Source organism: Leucoraja erinacea, unplaced genomic scaffold (genome assembly GCF_028641065.1).
Source record: "Leucoraja erinacea ecotype New England unplaced genomic scaffold, Leri_hhj_1 Leri_1599S, whole genome shotgun sequence".
Classification (NCBI taxonomy): domain Eukaryota; kingdom Metazoa; phylum Chordata; class Chondrichthyes; order Rajiformes; family Rajidae; genus Leucoraja; species Leucoraja erinaceus.
The window spans coordinates 7,428-26,782 of record NW_026575890.1 but is presented as its reverse complement, the minus strand read 5'-3'; the positions used below and the strand labels follow the sequence as shown (position 1 = coordinate 26,782).

The 19,355-nt window shown below is 47.0% G+C and overlaps 2 protein-coding genes and 1 pseudogene across 2 annotated transcripts; 2 read left to right on the top strand and 1 right to left on the bottom strand.

The window, feature by feature from the left end:
- Positions 1 to 233: 233 nt before the first annotated feature.
- LOC129716012 (histone H2B-like) lies at positions 234 to 1,490 on the bottom strand (annotated as a pseudogene).
- A 4,386-nt stretch (positions 1,491 to 5,876) lies between these two features.
- LOC129716013 (histone H2B-like) lies at positions 5,877 to 6,378 on the top strand. The gene has a single exon (XM_055665887.1). It carries the CDS (start codon positions 5,972 to 5,974, stop codon positions 6,344 to 6,346), a length of 375 nt encoding a protein of 124 aa, XP_055521862.1. The 5' UTR covers positions 5,877 to 5,971; the 3' UTR covers positions 6,347 to 6,378.
- Positions 6,379 to 15,775: 9,397 nt separating this feature from the next.
- LOC129716011 (histone H4) lies at positions 15,776 to 16,179 on the top strand. Its single transcript, XM_055665885.1, has one exon. It carries the CDS (start codon positions 15,835 to 15,837, stop codon positions 16,144 to 16,146), a length of 312 nt encoding a protein of 103 aa, XP_055521860.1. The 5' UTR covers positions 15,776 to 15,834; the 3' UTR covers positions 16,147 to 16,179.
- The last annotated feature ends 3,176 nt before the right edge of the window (positions 16,180 to 19,355 follow it).

Genomic DNA, 19,355 nt, shown 5'->3' with positions numbered 1-19,355 from the left:
GACAGGAACGCAACATTCCCGCGTATATTGGAACAACATTTAATCACTAAAAACAATGTGAAATAATTCGCCAAGCAATAATACCCTGAAACAATTCTGCTGCGATTCAATGTCGAAATATTAGTACAACTCTTTCTGCGAAAATGTGGGTGGCTCTTATAAGAGTCAATACAATACAATACAATTTATTTGTCACTTGAACCTCATAGAGGCTCAAGTGAAATGTCGTTGGGTTTTCGGTGTTTTTTCAACAATGTGTGGATCTTTATTTGGAACTGGTGTACTTGGTCACCGCCTTTGTCCCTTCCGACACGGCGTGCTTGGCCAGCTCCCCGGGAAGAAGCAGGCGCACGGCGGTCTGAATCTCTCGGGAGCTGATGGTCGCCCGCTCGTTATAATGCGCCAGGCGGGAAGCCTCGCCCGCGATACGCTCGAAAATATCGTTGACGAACGAGTTCATGATGCCCATGGCCTTGGAGGAGATGGGATCCGTAACTCTCCTACCTCGACCTCCTGCGCTTCTTACCACCTTTACCTGCGGATTTAGGCAAAGCTTTCTTTGCGCCCTTCTTGGCGGCTGTTTTCGGCAAAGACCCTACAGCATCTTTGATTTTCGGCGGATCAGGCATTTCCTCGGTGGATTTCAAACACAAAAACAAAACACGATCTTTGCACAGAAGTGACCAGAAACCGCTCGGAGCGGTTGCAGATGGTCATGCAGCAAAGCGTCCTGCAGAGGAGGAGGATGCAGTCGAAAGCAAGAGGAAAAAGTCAGAAAATGGAGAGTCAACAAAATCTAAGACTGAAGCTTAAACATTCCTTTGTTTAAAATTTTATAGGCAGTGACGTCACCCTATGCTAATGAGGGATGGAGCAGGAGCGGATCGTCATTGGACGGTCGGTGAGATGTTTAATGACACTTCTCCTGTAAACGCTCTGATTGGATATCTAATCATAATCGCTCGCTCCGCCAATCAGAAGCCGCTCTCACTCACTGTTCGTGTCCTGTCCGGTCCCAGAAAGCTGTCGTTTGTCATCCTTTAGTTTTAGAGACACAGCGCGGAAACAGGCCCTTCTGCCCACCGAATACTCGCCGCCCAGCGATCCCCCTACACGAGCACTATCCTACACACTGGGGACAATTTACAATTGTACCAAGCCAATTAACCTACCAACCTGAACGTCTTCAATGTGATAGGTAACCCGAGCACCCACAGAAAACCCACACAGGTCACGGAGAGAACGTACAAAGATCCGTAGTCAGGATCGATCCCATATCTCTGGCGCTGTAAGACAGCAAATCTGCCGCACACCACGGACAGACGACGTCACCTATGCATTTTCTCCAGAGATGCTGCCTGATGCGCTGTATTACTGCAGCTTTTAATATCTGTCTTTATTTTATGATGGCACCCTGCTACCAGTGGGAAGTAAAGAGCCAAAGAACAGAGATGCATAATTAATAGGGTGATTTCACCAAAGGTCAAATGTGCGTAGATCCCCCCTCACGTGACCGAAAATTTTAACTGGAGGACATCTCTCAGTTTGGTACATGTAAGTGAGTGGGGAAACACGCACTTTCCCACCCGTTAAAAACATGGAAAACGGCCGGTTTTTGAGGTGAAATTTTCTGTGCTAGTCGGGGTGACCGTGAAGCACAGCGACCTAAATTTTCAGACAAAAAAAAAGATAGAAAGTGAGGTAATTATAAGAGGGAACTGAAGGTAGAAAGCGGCGGAAGTGAACAGCTGACAATTGCCCTGCAGATTTTAAGATCCAAAATATCGGGAATTATCGCGTTTGCTCGCTGAATTTCATCAAAAGTAAGTTATTAATGCCTTACTTTTGATGAAATTCAGCGAGCTAACGTGTTCACCTGGTTTTCTGCCGACGTCGCGTTTAAATTGCTTGCAAGCCGAAAGCGGTCGAATCTCCTGATCCAACGCTCCCATTCTTGAGGCTTGGTAAAATCGAATGGCTCTGGAGGTTGTATTGTGAACGTAGCAGTTGGTGTAGGTTGCGCCATATCTGCCAGCTCGTCTCCTATTTCCCGCCAAAACGATACACCGTCCTCTTCTTCTTTATTTATTTTCTTGCTTACAAGTCTCCCAGATCTGACACCATGTCGGGTTATGCTTGTAATAAGGCTCGTACCACGACGTAAACAGAGTATATCTTTAATCTGTACAACAGCATCAACTGCAACAGCCTCCTGTGTAAGCCCAGGCCTCTCTCTAACTGCCCACACCCTGGGTTCCAGTCACATCCGGTTACTGGAGCCTGGCTTCTGGCACACAGGGTCCTAGTGCCCCTCTGCTCAGCCTTACACTATTATTGCATAATACCACACCACTTGCCTCACTATTGCTTTGGATCCCACACCACTGCCAATCAAATTAAAATCTTCCCTGGTGTCGTGATCAAATCTGCCCAACAGAATATTGGTCACCCTCCAGTTCAGGTGTAACCCGTCCCTCTTGTGCAGGTCACTGCTGCCGCAGAAAAGATCCCTATAATCCAATTCCAGCATCTGCAGTTCCTTCTTAAATGCTATAATCCAATAATCTGACTTCCTGCTCCAACTTTTCCACCATGCATTCATCTGTCCCATCCTCACAGAATTTCCTTCTTTTCCCCTGACTATCAAGTATCCTATCACTGTCGCCTGACTGGTCTCATTCATCCCCACTGTGCCACAGAGCCAGTCCTAGTAGCACAGACCTGGATGTTGCTTTCTGTTGCAACATCACTGGTTCTCCCTCCCCAACAGTTAAAATGACCCACAACTACAAACACATTGATTTCACATCCTTCCTCATTCAGCCTACATGTCTGGTCTCCTCATGCATGCTGACTATTGAGAGGCAGACAGTATAATCCCATCATAGTGATTGTCCATTTCTTATTCCTAAATTGTAACCATAAAGTCTCATGAGTCGATCCCTCCAGGATATCCCCAGTACTGCTGTAATGCTCTCCCTGATTAGAAGTGCAAAGCTTCTGCCCTTTTGCACCCGGCTCTGAATTCACCCGGGGAGAATTTAACTTCTCCTCAAAGGGACATGGAGCTGCCAGTCCTGCCCTTCCTTCAGTCATGTTTCTGTGATTGTAACAACAGTATTCTCCCATGTGCTGATCCACAAACTCTCAGCTCACACATCTTACCCGTGAGGCTCCTTTCATTCAAGTAAATGCAGTTAACCCCACCGGCCCTTCGCGAGATTCCCCTCCTGTCTCTGTCTACTCATCCCACTGGATTTTACTGTCCCATTTTCTACATAGCCCACCTGATCAGAGTCACTGTGGATCCCAGCCCCCTGCATCACTAGATTAACTACTGAGTAGCCCTGGTGCACCTATCAGCGAACTTCACTCTGTTCCACCCACTGCCCTCCCCAGCCCTCTCTGCTGCTGAGACACATTTCTTTCTTCCTCTGTTCCAATCAAGCATGTCAGAGTTAAAATGTCAGCCATTTCTCTTTCCACAGATGCTGTCTGACCTGCTGAGTTTTCCACCATGTCCAACATTTCTTCACATTGACATCAGAGTTGCCGCTTCTCATCAACAGCACGGCCATGACACAAGTTCCCAGTGAGTCCCACTGCCAGCAGCCGTCGGGCACTAAAGCATTTGTCAACAACTGTACTCAATCCTGTCACTGACACAGTCTTGGGATAAACTTGCACGTCACACAGATGCCATGTTTTCACTCCTCAGATCAACCTGATTTGTCACACTATGCGCCAATGTGCAAATCAACCATCTTGGATGCACAAACATCATAAAATATTCAGATTTCTTCAGATAAACTGTCCTTCAAACCCCTTCAATTTCCAACCCCACAGACCAGACACACTGTGTGAACAGTCACTGCACTCCCTCTATTGCACATACATTCTTCCTATGATAGACCTGGACATAACATACAAGATGCCGTCTTACCAGGTCTCCACGTGATCCCAATGAGATATCTCTACACTGATCACAAATCCTAGTCACTGGGCAAAATACAAATGTTCTCCTGAACTACTTGCTGAGCCTGCATGTTAACTTTCATCACTTTGTTAACAAGGACTCTTAACATCTCACTCTGTTCCCATATAAAAGTTCTTGTCTTTACTATTTTCCCTCTCGGAGTGGACAAGCTTACATTTTATCCCTACTCTGTTCCATTTGTCACATTCACCGCTCATGTCCTTGTCCCCCAAACCCTCTCTGCAATCTTCTCACCACTGACACTGCCACCCAGCTCTGTAACACCAGCGGACTTGGATATATTACACTGAGTCTCTCATCCACATCACTGATGTGGTGCCGCTTCTTCCAGCCTATTGAGCAGCAGTTGAAGAACGCAAGTTCAGGGACGTGGGACTGTACCTGAATGGTCGCCACAGGGGTTACAGGGGGGGGGGGGGGGGGTGGGGACTGCATCCTAACGAAAACTGTTCTGGAGTGTGTAGACTAACAGATGCCTTGGAGGGACTTGAATCCGGACCTGAATAAATATGCCACAGTCGTTACAGACTTCATCAATAAAAACTCATATGTCAGGCTGTTAGCCATTGACTACAGCTCGGCATTTAATACCATCATCCCCTCCAAGCTGGTTACCAAGCTCTCAGATCTGGATCTCTGCGCATCCCTCTACAATTGGATCCTCGACTTCCTCATCCACAGACCACGGAATGTCCATATGGTGGAAATGTGTCATCCTCGATAACAATCAGCATGGGAGCACCTCAAGGCTGCGTGCTCAGCCCCTGCTTTACTCACTCTATACTCATGACTGTGTAGCCGGACATTGTGCGAACTGCCTCATCAAGTTCGCTGATGACACCACTGTTGTAGTAGGAATCACCGATGGTGACGAGTCAGAGTATAGAAGTGAGATCGACCTATTGACCAAATGGTGCCAGCACAATAACCTGGCTCTCAACACCAGCAAAACCAAGGAACTGATTGTGGACTTAGGGAGGGGTAGGATAGGGACCCACAATCCCGTTTATATCAACGGGACGATAGCAAAAAGGGTCAAGAACTTCAAATTCGTAGGCGTGCATATTTCCGAAGATCTTTCCTGGTCCCAGCACACTGATGCAATTATAAAGAAAGCACATCAGCGCCTCTACTTCCTGAGAATATTACGGAGAGTCGGTATGTGAAAGAGGACTCTCTCGAACATCTAAAGGTGTACAGTAGAGAGCATGCTGACTGGTTACATCGTGGCCTGGTTCGGCAACTTGAGCGTCCAGCAGCGGAAAAGAATGCCCCTTCTCTCTCTCTCTCTCAGAGTCTCTCACCTGATTTGGGCAGAATTTTGGCAGTTTCCCACCAGGCCCGAGTGACTGAGCTGTCAGTCTACCAGACCTGAGTAACTGAACTGCCAGCCCACCAGGCCTGAGTGACTGAGCTGCCAGCCCACCAGGCCTGAGTGACTGAGCTGTCAGCCCAAGAATCCATTCGGCCCACAATGTCCATACTAGCCCTCTGGAAACCAGTCCTTTCGGCCCACAACACCCATACTAGCGTTCCAGAAAGCCCCCTCCCCACTGGCCACCAATATTGGAATTGGTGGAGAGGTAGAATATGACCAGCCTTCCCGTGTGAACATGGGACCCAACGGGTCCCACTTCGTCTATTATCCCTATAAACCTTTCCTATCCATGTAAATGTTGTGTCACGCCAAATATACTGGAGCTTGGTGTGACGCGAACGGGGCAGTGGAAGCGGCTTCTGATTGGGGGAGCGAGGGATTGCAATGTTTCACCGCAGATATCCAATCAGAAGGTTTATAGCGAAGTGTGATTCATGTCTCCGACCACCCAATGACGATCCGCTCCTGCTCCATCCCTCATTAGCATAGGGTGACGCCGCTGCCTATTCGCGCTCCGAAGTGCGTCTGGCCACTTCATAGAGGATCATAGAGCGGATTATCTTTGGTTACTTTTGTGTTTGAAATTCACCGAGGAAATGCCTGAGCCGAAACCAACAGCCAAGAAGGGCGCCAAGAAAGCATTGGCGAAACCGGCTGTAGGCAAGGCGGGCAAGAAGCGCAGGAGGTCAAGGAAGGAGAGTTATGCCATCTACATCTACAAAGTGATGAAGCAGGTTCACCCTGACACCGGCATCTCCTCCAAGGCCATGGGCATCATGAACTCGTTCGTGAACGATATTTTCGAGCGCATCGCGGGCGAGGCTTCCCGCCTGGCCCATTACAACAAACGGGCGACCATCAGTTCCAGGGAGATTCAGACCGCCGTGCGCCTGCTGCTGCCCGGGGAACTGGCTAAGCACGCCGTGTCGGAAGGGACAAAGGCTGTAACCAAGTACACCAGCTCCAAGTAAACATCCACTCAATGCTGACGAAACACCGAAAACCCAAAGGCTCTTTTAAGAGTCATTCACATTTTCACTTAAAAGTTCTACACTAATATTTCGACATTGAATTACAGCAGAATACTTTCTGAATGGTATCTTAGTTATTTCAGATGCTGTTTACTGATGAAATGTGGTTTCAGTACCCCGGACATTCATGGTGTCTCGGTTACATTCCCGGCCATCAACCAGACATGAAACTTCATCCCCTTCGAATCAGTTTGTGCCAGTCATCATTAGTTGTGCCCACGGGGAGCCGATTAGTGCTATTGTTGCTGTTCTATTTGCTGAAGGTATTGCGGTTTATTAACTTCTGTCCTCATTTTTTGAACAAGCGTGACTTAGGCTTAGCTTTGGCTTTGCCGCCGGTTTTCCCTCGTCCAGTCATTTCCACCAAAGATCCTATAGCAGAGCTGCTATAGGATCTTTGATTTCCACCAACTTCTACGCACAAAGCAAAGATCTTATAGCGGAGCAAAATAGGCTACTCCTGCTAAATACAATGGGCTGACGTGTAGCACGCTACGGAGAGGATCCTGGGCATTTTTCCCTGCCCGTTTTAGAAACCGGAGCCTACCTGACCCGACCCGACTCGCAGTGTAATCAATGAACAGTTTGTGTGTGTGATATAGGGTTAGATTCATCATTCTGTCAGTTCATACTTCTTGTCAAGAATAACATTTGACTGGTAATTGTCTTTTTTAATATATTTTAAATAATTTATTTTTAAATGGCTCACAAGCAGTGTTTGAGTTGATTTTGTAGTAACCGGAACCGACCCGACTCGCTCCACTATAAGATCTTTGGCACAAAGAATGAGGAAATCCTCCCGCACTCGCCCTTCTTGTAGCTTCTAGAGGAATGCGGTGGAGCGCTTCCCATTGGTGGCGCAGCGCTTCATCTCATTGGTGATTTCAAATAGGCCAATCGTACAGCTGCCTCTTTCTCCAATGAGCAGACAACAACTGGAGATGCGCGGAAAATAACCGCCTGGCCCCAAAATAACAGGTTTCAAAAGCCCGCCCAAAAAGAAAATGTCTTTTCAGGCAAAAACATAATTACACATCTGTGTGTGATACTGGAACCCGCATCCCAATTATTCTATCCTAACCCACCAAGAAGACACACCCAATGTGAATTATTTACATGAGAGATTCTTAAGAACGGATTCTTACCATTTTAAACTCCTAACTTATGGGTACAAACGCTATTCATAGAAATGTTGGAGATTGCTCTTTGAATAAAGGACATTAGACTATTGACGACCAACAGTGGTGGGTTACTCCATTGTCAGGTGCGGACTGGAGATTCTGTGGTGACAGGTGAGACTCGAGGATTGCATGTTGTCTCCCTGGTGCCACCTCCAAAGGCCATACACTATTGGCCCTCCCCGGGCACTTCCCGTTGCAACCACAAGAAATGCAACACCTGTCCCTTCACCTCCCCCCTCGACTCCATTCAAGGTCCCAAGCAGTCGTTCCAGGTGTGACAAAGGTTCACCTGTATCTCCTCCAACCTCATCTACTGCATCCGCTGCTCTAGATGTCAGCTGATTTACATCGGGGAGACGAGGCGGCGGTTGGGCGATCGTTTCGCCGAACACCTCCGCTCAGTCCGCAATAACCTACCTGAACTCCCGGTGGCTCAGCACTTCAACTCCCCCTCCCATTCCCAATCCGAAAAAAAATCTCCGGACACTATTGGCTATATCTTCTCATCTCCACCCCTTTCTACTTTCCACCGCTCCTCCGTAAATCCTTGGTCAACTCGTCCCTTCCCACCCAAACCACCCCCTCCCCAGGTACTTTCCCCTGCAACCACAGGAGATGCAACACCTGCCGCTTTACCTCCCCCTTCGACACCATCCAAGGACCCAACCAGTCTTTCCAGGTGAGGCAGAGGTTCACGCACCTCCTCCAAGCTCATCTACTGCAACTTCTGTTCCAAGTGTCAACTTCTCTACATCGGCGAGACCAAGCGCAGGCTCGGCGATCATTTTGCTGAACACCTACGCTCAGTCCGTCTCAACCAAGCTGATCTCCCGGTTGCCCAGCACTTCAACTCCCCCTCCCATTCCTAATCTGATCTTCCTGTCCTGGGCCTCCTCCATTGTCAGAGTGAGGCCCAGTGCAAATTGGAGGACCAGCACATAATTCGCTTGGTTAATTTAAAACCAGCGGTATGAACATTGATTTCTCTAACTTCAGGTAGACTTTTCTCTCTCTCTTTCCTTCCCATTCCTCCCACTATTCCCACTGGGGAAGTCTTCAATATGGTAGAGCAGGTGCTGGATGTATGAAGCAGATCATTCTTTAAGGACTTTCAGAAAGAACTGCAGATGGTGGAAAAATCGAAGGTAGACAACATTTCAGAGAAACAGCAGGTGAGGCAGCATCTATGGATCGAAGGAATAGGCGCCATTTCGGATCGAGACCCTTCTTCAGACTGATGGACTGATCAGCCATATTCTAGGTAATTCTAATTCTAACCAGTAAAACCAAGGAACTGGGGGTACACAAAAATGCTGGAGAAACTCAGCGGGTGCAGCAGCATCTATGGTGCGAAGGAAATAGGTGACATTTCGGGCCAAAACCCTTCTTCAGACTGATGGGGGGTGGGGGGGAGAAGGAAGGAAAATGGAGGAGGAGGAGCCCGAGGGCGGGGGGATGGGAGGAGACAGCTCGAGGGTTAAGGAAGGGGAGGAGGCAGCAAGGGTAGCAAAACTGGGAGAATTCAACGTTCATGCCAACCGGACGCAAGCAACCCAGGCGGAATATGAAGTGCTGTTCCTCCAATTTCGTCACTGCCTATTTAATCCGCACTCCGAGCGGTTTCTGGTCACTTCTGTGCAAAGCAAAGATCCTATAGTGGAGCAAGATACTCCTGCTAAATGCAATGGACTGACGTGTAGTACGCTATGGAGGGGATCCTGGGCATTTTTCCCTGCCCATTTTAGTAACCTGAACCTACCTGACCCGACCCGACTTGCAGTGTAATCAATGTTGCGGGGCAACAGTTTGTGTGGGTTAGATTCATAAATCTGTCAGTTCAAACTTCTTGTCAAGAATAAAATTTGACTCTGGTAATTGTCTTTTTTAATGTTTTTTAAATCATTTATTTTTAAATGGCTCACAAGCAGTGTTTGAGTTGATTTTGTAGTAACCGGAACCGACCCGACCAGCAGGGTAATTGACATTGCGGGGGAACTTTTTGAGTGTGATATAGGGTTAGATTCATAATTTTGTTAGTTCATAATTCTGTTAATTCTTGTTAAAGAATAAAATGTTTATAAACACACATACATGAAAATTATATAAATGTATATAATCATATAACACACACAATTATATATCTTCTGATCCAATAATGAACTTTATTTCAGACTAGACAAGGGACATTAAATAAGAAACATTGTAAATAAGAAACATTGTAAACCTCCCCGCAACTTCACACACACTAGGCCTTATCCCCCCCCCCCCCCCCCCCCCCCCCCCCCCCCCCCACCGGCACTCCCTCGCGTGCCCCCACACTACAATGTCTCCCCCCCTCCTATGCCCCTCTCCCCGCTGCCGCGCACTCCCTCTCCCGCTGCCCCGGACCCCGCACTCCCTCTCCCGCTGCCCCGGACCCCACACTCCCTCTCCCGCTGCCCCGGGATGGGGAAGTCCAGAACAAGGGGTCCCAGTTTAAGTATAAGGGGGAAATCTTTTAGGACCGAGATGAGAAAAACATTGTTCACACAGAGTGGTGAATCTGTGGAATTTTACTTCAGAGTCACGTGAGTGACTACGTGAAGAACCCCGCCAGGACGCATGCGTGTCATATCGCTACACGCATTGCAATGAGTCACAGCAGGGGGAACGACGTTCCCTTAGCGGCAGAATTTGAAAGCCGGGAACAGCAGGTAAGGAGACTTCCACTTACCTTACAGGTGGACACATGGACCAGATCCACGAAGACTGCGAGAAAGCTGGCAGGGGAGAACCGCGGAGTTGCGGGCAGCCAGCAGCAGCAGCCAACGGCATGCCAATCTACCCAAAATGGGAACAGCTGTGCCCGACTTCGCTCCCGCACCGGCCACGACCGGGCTGTAGAGCGAAGCAAAAATCTAACAGAGTCGTTGATTCCGATGAGTACGACTGAATAGCCGTGAGCGGCCAGTGCCCGTGAGCATTGGGGCTGGTTGGAGCAGCTGCAGGATCAGGAACAGCCGTGAGCAGCCAGTGCCCGTGAGCATTGGGGCCGGTTGGAGCGGCTGCTGGAGGAAATACTCCAAGTGGCAGGCTCCGGGAGATGGAGCAGTGGGCAGTTAGTAAGCCCCACAGCAGTACCTCTTGTGGGGCTGCACAGTGTTTCTCCCTCATCAGAGGGGAGCATGGAGGGTCAATTCTGGGCTGACCCTGAAGAGGGGAGTGATCAACATACCCCTAGTATGCCTGGGGTGAAAGAAAACATGTTGGATATGGTGTCCCAGTTTATCCAACCCGACCAAACTGGCCTAAACCTGGAGCCGAAAATAGCGGTAAGCATTGACTACATGTCTTTTAACCAACTACAGGGGCAGGCATTATCGGACACCACGGTACGACATTTACCACCAGGGAACTGCAAGTCGCTAAATGTTCCCAGTGTCAACCAGTGCATCTGGAAACATGTCGGGGCATCAATTAGAACCAGGGACTTAAAAATACAGAAAGTCCTAAAAGTCCTAACAGCAGGAATTACGGCTTTTGCCCGCACATTGAAGGAGCAAAACATGACCCTAGACCACCAAGATGCACTGGCTTTACTCTGCAACTCACAATATGAGTTAAACAATATTAAGAAAAGTGCTATCCAACCGGCTTTAGACCCCAAATTTGCAGGCCTCTGCAAACCTGGAACCTCCAAACCATCAATACTACTATTTGGAGGGGATTTATCAAAACAAGTTAAAGAACTTGACGAAGGGGCGAAAACCCTGGGGCTCATAAAAGCAGCATCCAAAAGCTACTACGGCCATAAACAGCACCCCTACACACCCACCAGTCGGCCAAGACAAACTGGAGAAAGCGTAAAGATCAGGAACACCCAGCATCGGTCTTTTTTAGGCCATGCCCAGACCGACCTTCCTGGAAAATGCGCAAGCCCTCAACACCAACCCAACTACAGACCCAGACAATGGCGCCTCAACGTCCACGGAGGATGCCGAAGAAGTAACACACCTACCACTGGTAACTATGGAGGTAGGTGGGTCCGGTTCCTTAAGAATTAAAGGGAGCATGGACGTTTGTGGGAGATTACGATATTATTTGGATGCATGGAATAAGTTAACTACCAGCACTTATATTCTAAGCAGTATCCAGGGTTATACCATAGAATTTATACAAAAACATAACCCTCCAGTTCAGCATGCACCAAACCGAATGTTCGTGCTCACAGGCATAGAAAAATCTAAAGCACATGCTGAATTACAGCGGCTTTATAAAAAAGGAGTAATTGAGAAAACCCAACACGAATCACAGGAATTCGTGTCCAACAACTTTATAAAAAACAAGAAAGATGGTGGTTGCCGCATCATCATCGATTTAACTACTTTGAATACCTTCGTACAATATATTCATTTCAAGATGGAAACCTTTGTTACTGCTAAGCAATTGATTTCCGAAGGCTACTACATGGCAAGCATTGATTTAAAAGATGCTTACTATATAGTACCCACAAGAGGTGACCACAGATGTTATTTAAAATTCAACTGATGGGTCAGACTGGAAATACAGGGCACTACCTAATGGTCTAACATCAGCCCCAGGCTGTTCACAAAAATTTGAAACCAGCCTTAGCGTTACTGCGGAAACACAAACACATCGTAATGGCATATCTAGATGACATACTTATTGTTGGCAAAACTTTGGAATTGGCTAAACAAGCGGTAACAGCCACAAAACAATTGTTTGGAAAACTGGTGTTTATCATCCATCCGGTTCAGTCTAAATAACGCCTTCAACAAAAATGGATTATGTGGGGTTCACCATTAACTCAGTTCTCATGTCAGTGACTTTGCTGAAAGAAAAGGTTACAGCCTTAATAGAGGCTTGTAGCGAAATCATTGACATCACCAAACCATCCATTAGACTGGTAGCTAGAATAATTGGGACGATAGTGGCTGCATTTCCAGCCACACAATTCGGACCTTTACACTATCGAACTTTACAGAGAGCAAAAATAAGAGCACTCAAACTTAATGGTGGCCATTTTGACAGACCAATGAAGCTACCAACAGAGGCCATAATGGAACTAAAATGGTGGGAACATAATGTCAGGTATTGTTACAATCCAATAATTATCAGCAACCCGTCTATGGTACTACAAGCAGATGCCAGTGCACTTGGTTGGGGTGCTACCAATTCCATCTCCAGCTGTGGAGGGAGATGGAATGCACAGGAGGCATCATTATTACAAACACTGGGCATAAACTACCTGGAAATGTTAAGTGCATTCCATTGCCTTAAGTCATATTGTTCTGAGTTAAATTACCAGCATGTTAGACTACAAATTGACAACATCACCGTGGTAGCATATATCAACCATATAGGTGGAAACAAATCGACATCATGTGACAATCTGGCCAACATAATTTGGCAATGGTGTATCCAGAGAGATATTTGGATATCAGCTACCTACTTACCAGGTAAACTAAATTTAGTGGCAGACGCCAGGTCACGCAAATTCAATTAAAACACTGAATGGATGTTGGATAAAAATGTATTTGCTGAAATTACAGCATGGTATGGAACACCAGATATCGATCTTTTCGCATCCAGGCTCAATCACCAGTTATCAAATTATGATTTTTGTGTAACCTGCACCCGCTGAGTTTCTCCAGCTTTTTTGTGTAACCTGCACCCGCTGAGTTTCTCCAGCTTTTTTGTGTAACCTGCACCCGCTGAGTTTCTCCAACTTTTTTGTGTAACCTGCACCCGCTGAGTTTCTCCAGCTTTTTTGTGTAACCTGAACATCGAATTCTCCCAATTTTGTTAGTCCTTGCTGTCTCCTCCCCTTCCTCAGCCCCCCTGCTGTCTCCTCCCATCCCCCAGCCTTCGGGCTCCTCCTCCTTTTCCCTTTCTTGTCCCCGCCCACCCTCGTCCACGAGCAGTCTGACGAAGGGTTTTGGCCCGAAACGTTTCCGATTTCCTTCGCTCCATAGATGCTGCTGCACCCGCTGAGTTTCTCCAGCTTTTTTGTGTAACCATCAAATTATGTTTCATGGGAACCAGACCTGGGGCAGCGGCAACAGATGCATTTTTGCTGCATTGGGGGAAATTGTTTATTTTTGAATTCCTTCCTTTCTGCCTCATCAGTTGGGTATTAAGGAAAATACAGCAAGACTCTGCGTCTGGTATTTTGATAGTACGCGATTGGCCTACTCAACCATGGTTCCCAGTGATACTAGACATGGTATTAGAACCATGCATCACCATCCATCATAGACCTAATTTACTGGTCCATCCGGTAACAAAGGAAAGATCACCCACAGATCTATGAACATCCCATCTGTTCTGGAATTCCTGGCAAGCCTCCATTACGATGAGAGGCTCAGTCATAGTGCCATCAACTGCGCCAGAAGTGCTCTGTCAACATATCTGTGGCAAGGAACAGAGCGGCATTATGTTGGGACACACCCTGGTAACCAAACTCATGAGGGGCATTTTAATGTTAATTCCCCAAGAACCAGGTACTCCCAAATATGGGATGTGAGCATTGTACTGACCATGTTAAGAAACTGGTCTCCAGCTACAGCTCTGTCCCTACAGAAACGGACTATGAAAACAGTCATGCTGATGGCCTTGGTCAAGGCACAAAGGGTCCAGTCACTACAGAACCTAAGGCTGGACAACATGGCTATTTCATCTGGAAATTTAACTTTCACATCAATGAATTAGTCAAACAGAACTGACAGGGGTCAGCAGGCCTAAAAACAGAATTCAGGGCATACCCGACAGATGATCGTCTCTGTATTGTAACACACTTACTATTATATATGGAGTATACTAAGATCATCAGAGGGAAAGAAATGTCACTTTTAATCAGCTACAAACAGCCACTCAAAACAGTGACAGTCCAGACCATCACTAGATGGCTAAAACAGGTCCTAATAAGGCTGGAGTAGACACTAGCATTTTACATCTCACTCCACCAGGGCTGCCGCTACATCGGTAGCTACGAAGTTGGATGTTCCTAATGGACTAAATCCTCAAGACAGCAGGATGGTCAACGGAGAAATTTTTCCAATGATTTATAACAAACCAGTCATTAAACCTAGAACATTTGCAGAAACAATTTTAAGTTCTGTAATATAATTTACCCCATAAATAGGGGCTATAATTTGGTGTTAATATATCTATCATTGGGTTTTCAATATCGTATTGATGTCTAATGATGTTAACACTATTTTCCCCATAATCAAGGCAGATGTGATGCATGGACTCGTTTCCATGGCATGAAATCACAGCTTTAAAATCTTCACGTAGTCACTCACGTGACTCCGAAGTAAAATAGTAAGATTAAACGAGAACTTACCAGTTTGAAGTTTAATCATTATTTTATGAGGAGTAATGTGAGTGACTACGTATTGAGGCATTACGTGCCCTCCACTCCCACCTTGATCATATACTCAACTGGTATCTCTAATCTTACTATGTTTAGTCATTACAGTTATCTGTGATTTCACATCGCTGATTTGAAGAATGACACGCATGCGTCCTGGCGGGGTTCTTCACGTAATCCCTCAACGTTACTCCTCATAAAATAACGATCAAACTTCAAACTGGTAAGTTCTCGTTTAATCTTACTATTCTCTGCCACAGAAGGTAGTTGAGGCCAGTTCATTGGCTATATTTAAGAGGGAATTTAGCCTTGTGGCTAAAGGGATCGGGAGGTATGGAGAGAAGGCAGGTACAGGATACTGAGTTGGATGATCAGCCATGATCATATGGAATGGCAGTTCAGGCTCGAAGGGCCGAATGGCCTACTCCTGCACCTATTTTATATGGTTCTATGCTGCCAAGAAAGGTAAATCTTGTGGCGTTTTCTACAGCTTCCCCATTGATTATCAGTTGGTCTATTGGCTGCTAGTCTCCAGTCTGCATGGTAGCTTGGTAGTCTTCTGGCAGCTGATCTTTAATCCAACCTTTGATGCATTCTCCTCCAGAGCTGATATCTCTTTAAGGATTTGTCTCGACTCTGCTGGTAGTGCAATGTCATCGGCAAACTCTAGGTCTGTGGGGCGTCTTCCCGTTGCAAAAAACCGAGGGCGGAGCTGGAAGATGAGAGACGTCCCTCTTTCTGTCTGTCACTTTGTCCCCTCCTCTCCCCGCCTCTCACTCTCTGCGTATCTCGGGCAGGTCGGGGCGCTGCGTATAAAATAAGATAGCACCAGTTAGATTATCACTGAGCAGCAACTCGAGTGAAGCAGCATCATGTCTGGTCGAGGGAAAGGAGGCAAAGGATTAGGCAAAGGCGGAGCAAAGCGGCACCGCAAAGTGCTTCGCGATAACATCCAGGGCATCACCAAGCCAGCTATCCGCCGCCTGGCTCGGCGTGGTGGGGTCAAGCGGATCTCGGGTCTGATCTACGAGGAGACCCGCGGGGTGTTGAAGGTTTTCCTGGAGAATGTGATCAGGGACGCGGTCACCTACACCGAGCACGCCAAGCGCAAGACGGTCACTGCCATGGATGTGGTGTACGCTCTGAAACGACAGGGCCGCACTCTCTACGGGTTCGGCGGCTAAATAACTACCCCCTTTATTCCAACACAAAACAAAGGCTCTTCTAAGAGCCGCCCACAGCCTCACAGAGGGAGCAGTGACCACGAGATCTGATTAATTATAATTTGTTATAGGTTAACTGGGGACGATGAGATTTGCAACTAAGTATATTGCATCCTGCAGCAGTCAATGTGTTCCTGTAAATGAACATGTTGTTACATTTGCGATCGGTTGTACTGTTGTGGAGTGGTGTCGAAACTCCGGTCTGGTGTCGAACAGTCTGGGTCTGAACGAAATTGTGTTGCCAGCAGTCATACACAGAACCAATAAAAACAAAACATACAATAAACACAAATTAAACATCCACCACAGTGAGTTCACCAAGCACATCCTCACTGTGATGGAGGCAAAGTCTTGGTCTCCGTCTCTTCCCTCCTTGTTCTCCCTCTGCGCTGAGGCGATCGATCCAGGCCGGAGATACCGCCTTCCAGTCCAGCGGACCTCCGTGGTGATGTCGCCGCCGCCGAAAGCCGGAACGCCGTCTCCGCTCCGAGACGGCCCGCCATAGCATCAGCTCCGGGCAGCCGCCCCAGCTCCAGGCCGCCGCCCCAGCTCCGGGTCCCGCATTAGGTCATGAAGAGAGGCGTTGCTACATGGAGTCACAGATTCGTGTCGGCGAAATGTCGCCTATTCCTTCCCTCCACAAATGCTGTTTGACCAATTAAATTATGTCGTCACACAAATGAAAGTAGATTACATTTTCTCTCTGCACCCCGTTGGGAGGGAGCTCCGTGTATCTGACGGAGAGAATGCGGACTGTGTAGAAACCCGGATAGAAGCGGCGCGCTGTGTGGGGAAGATGTTGGCTTTATTCATGGCAACTGGAGGGACGTAACGTGGAATGTGAGTTAGTCCGGGTGTTTCATACGACAGCGGATAGACTGAACGGAAATACCCCGCGCCCACCCCAGCCGGTATTCAGCCCTTCGACAGACACGGTGGGTGGATCTGAAAAGAGCCGTTGGGTCGTTAGATTGACGTTTCGCTGATTTGTTTGCTCTTACTGCCAGAGGCTGCGCTGCTTTTCTTGGGCCTGGATATTAGACAGCACCAAAGATCATAGCAGCACCCGCCTCGAGCAATGGTCACGTCTCCCAGCTGCTTGTGGAGCTCCTCGTCGTTGCGGACGGCCAGCTGCAGATGTCTGGGGCTGATGCGGATCTTCTTGTTGTCCCGGGCTGCGTTGCTGGTCAGCTCGACGGTTTCAGCCGTCAAATATTCGAGCATTTTGGAGGACCAAGATCCAAGAACCAAGGGAATTGTTTACAAACCCCATATTGGAGCTGACACTGACAGGTGATTGGGTCATCTTCTCTTCATCCCAGTGGTGTACAAGAAGCGCCTGGTGAGTAGATGGGTGCCTTGTTTTTTTTTAAATAACCAAGCGTACACAGATTGGGGGAAGGTTTCCCCCCTTAAGATAATGAAGGAGGACAATGTTTCCTAGGTTTTCTGAAAGGCAATACATGTACACGTTTGATCAACTTCATCAATTATTTGATAAGCAACATGTATTGTCGTTCATGAGGCAGCAGTGGGTGTACTCAGCAGGCATTTGATCAATGCCGATCAAAGGTTATTGTGGAAATAAGTTCAGAGATTGGGAGATGACGTGGGTGTGAACAGAAGCGAGTGGACATGAATTAATCTTTCTCTGGTTGCCCACTGCCATGAGTGGTATGTCACAGTGATTAATGCCCAGGCCCAAACTTCTTACAATTAATGTGAATGACTTCTGACAACCAAAGTTTTGATAACTGAATTACTGATAATATAAAGAGAGTTAGGAAAGTACTTTGTGAAGGGTACATAAGGAGGATACAATGAACTATATATGTGTCAGGTAAATGGGCAGAGATCTGGCATATTTTATCATCCCCACGTCCCCTTCACTATGTACTTTCCTACTGTGTACCATCCGTAAATTCAGTAATCCAACCTTCATTCTTCAGTGAAGTAATTGAGAGGAATTGCAAGAGGTTTGAGCCCAGACATTGATATATTTCCGTTGGAACATGGGTAGAGCATTGGCAGATGGAATGAAATCCTGACAAATGCATTTTAGGATGTAAAATAAAGATGGGTCATTGGCAGGATGCTAAGTTATGTTGATGCATAGACAGACCGAGGGATTAAAATCCAAAGTTCCTTGAAAATTCCAATGTATTAGATAGGCTGATGAAGAAAGTATATGGCATCCCTGCCTTCCTATGTCATGGCATAGAATATAATGGATAGGATGTTATGCAGCAACTTTACAAAACACTAGTTAATCCACATTTGGAGTATTTGTGCCATTCTGCCTCTCTTCTCCATCTGTGGCACGAGAAAGGATGTAGTTGTACTGGAGAGAGTGTAGAGGACATTCCCCACAATCTGGCATGGACTGGAGAACCTTATCTATGAGGAATTATTGGAGCCGCTGGTCTTGTTTTCCCTGCAGTGAAGGAGATTGTTCTGCCTCTTTTTCTTCTTCCGTCAGGTTGCCAGGTCATTGCTATCTTAGATGCACGATCTGGTGACATTCTGAGTACATGTCCTGCAAATTTCATCCTGTGTACCTCTATGTCCTGGCTGAGAGGCTTTGTTGCAGTTTCCCGGTAGATATCCTCATTTGTGATGCAATCTCTGTAGCTAGTCTTCAGGATCTTCCTCAAGCAATGTTGTTGGAATGCATCCAATTTATTTTTCATCTTCACATTGATTTTCCATGTCTCACTGACAGAGAGGGCTGTAGGGAGGATTACTAACCAGATAAAAGTATATAAACCAGCGAGAGGCAATGACAGGGTAGAACATCAAAATCTATTTCCCATGCCAGGTGTGTCAAAAACAAGAGAGCAGAGGTTTTCTAGACAGGGAAAGGTTGACATTTCGGATTCAGATTCAGATTCAATTTTAATTGTCATTGTCAGTGTACAGTACAGAGACAACGAAATGCATTTAGCATCTCCCTGGAAGAGCGACATAGCAAATGATTTGAATAAATAATAATAAGTGTCCGGGTGGGGTGGTGATTGGCAGTCACCGAGGTACGTTGTTGAGTAGAGTGACAGCCGCCGGAAAGAAGCTGTTCCTCGACCTGCTGGTTCGGCAATGGAGAGACCTGTAGCGCCTCCCGGATGGTAGGAGGGTAAACAGTCCATGGTTGGGGTGAGAGTAGTCCTTGGCGA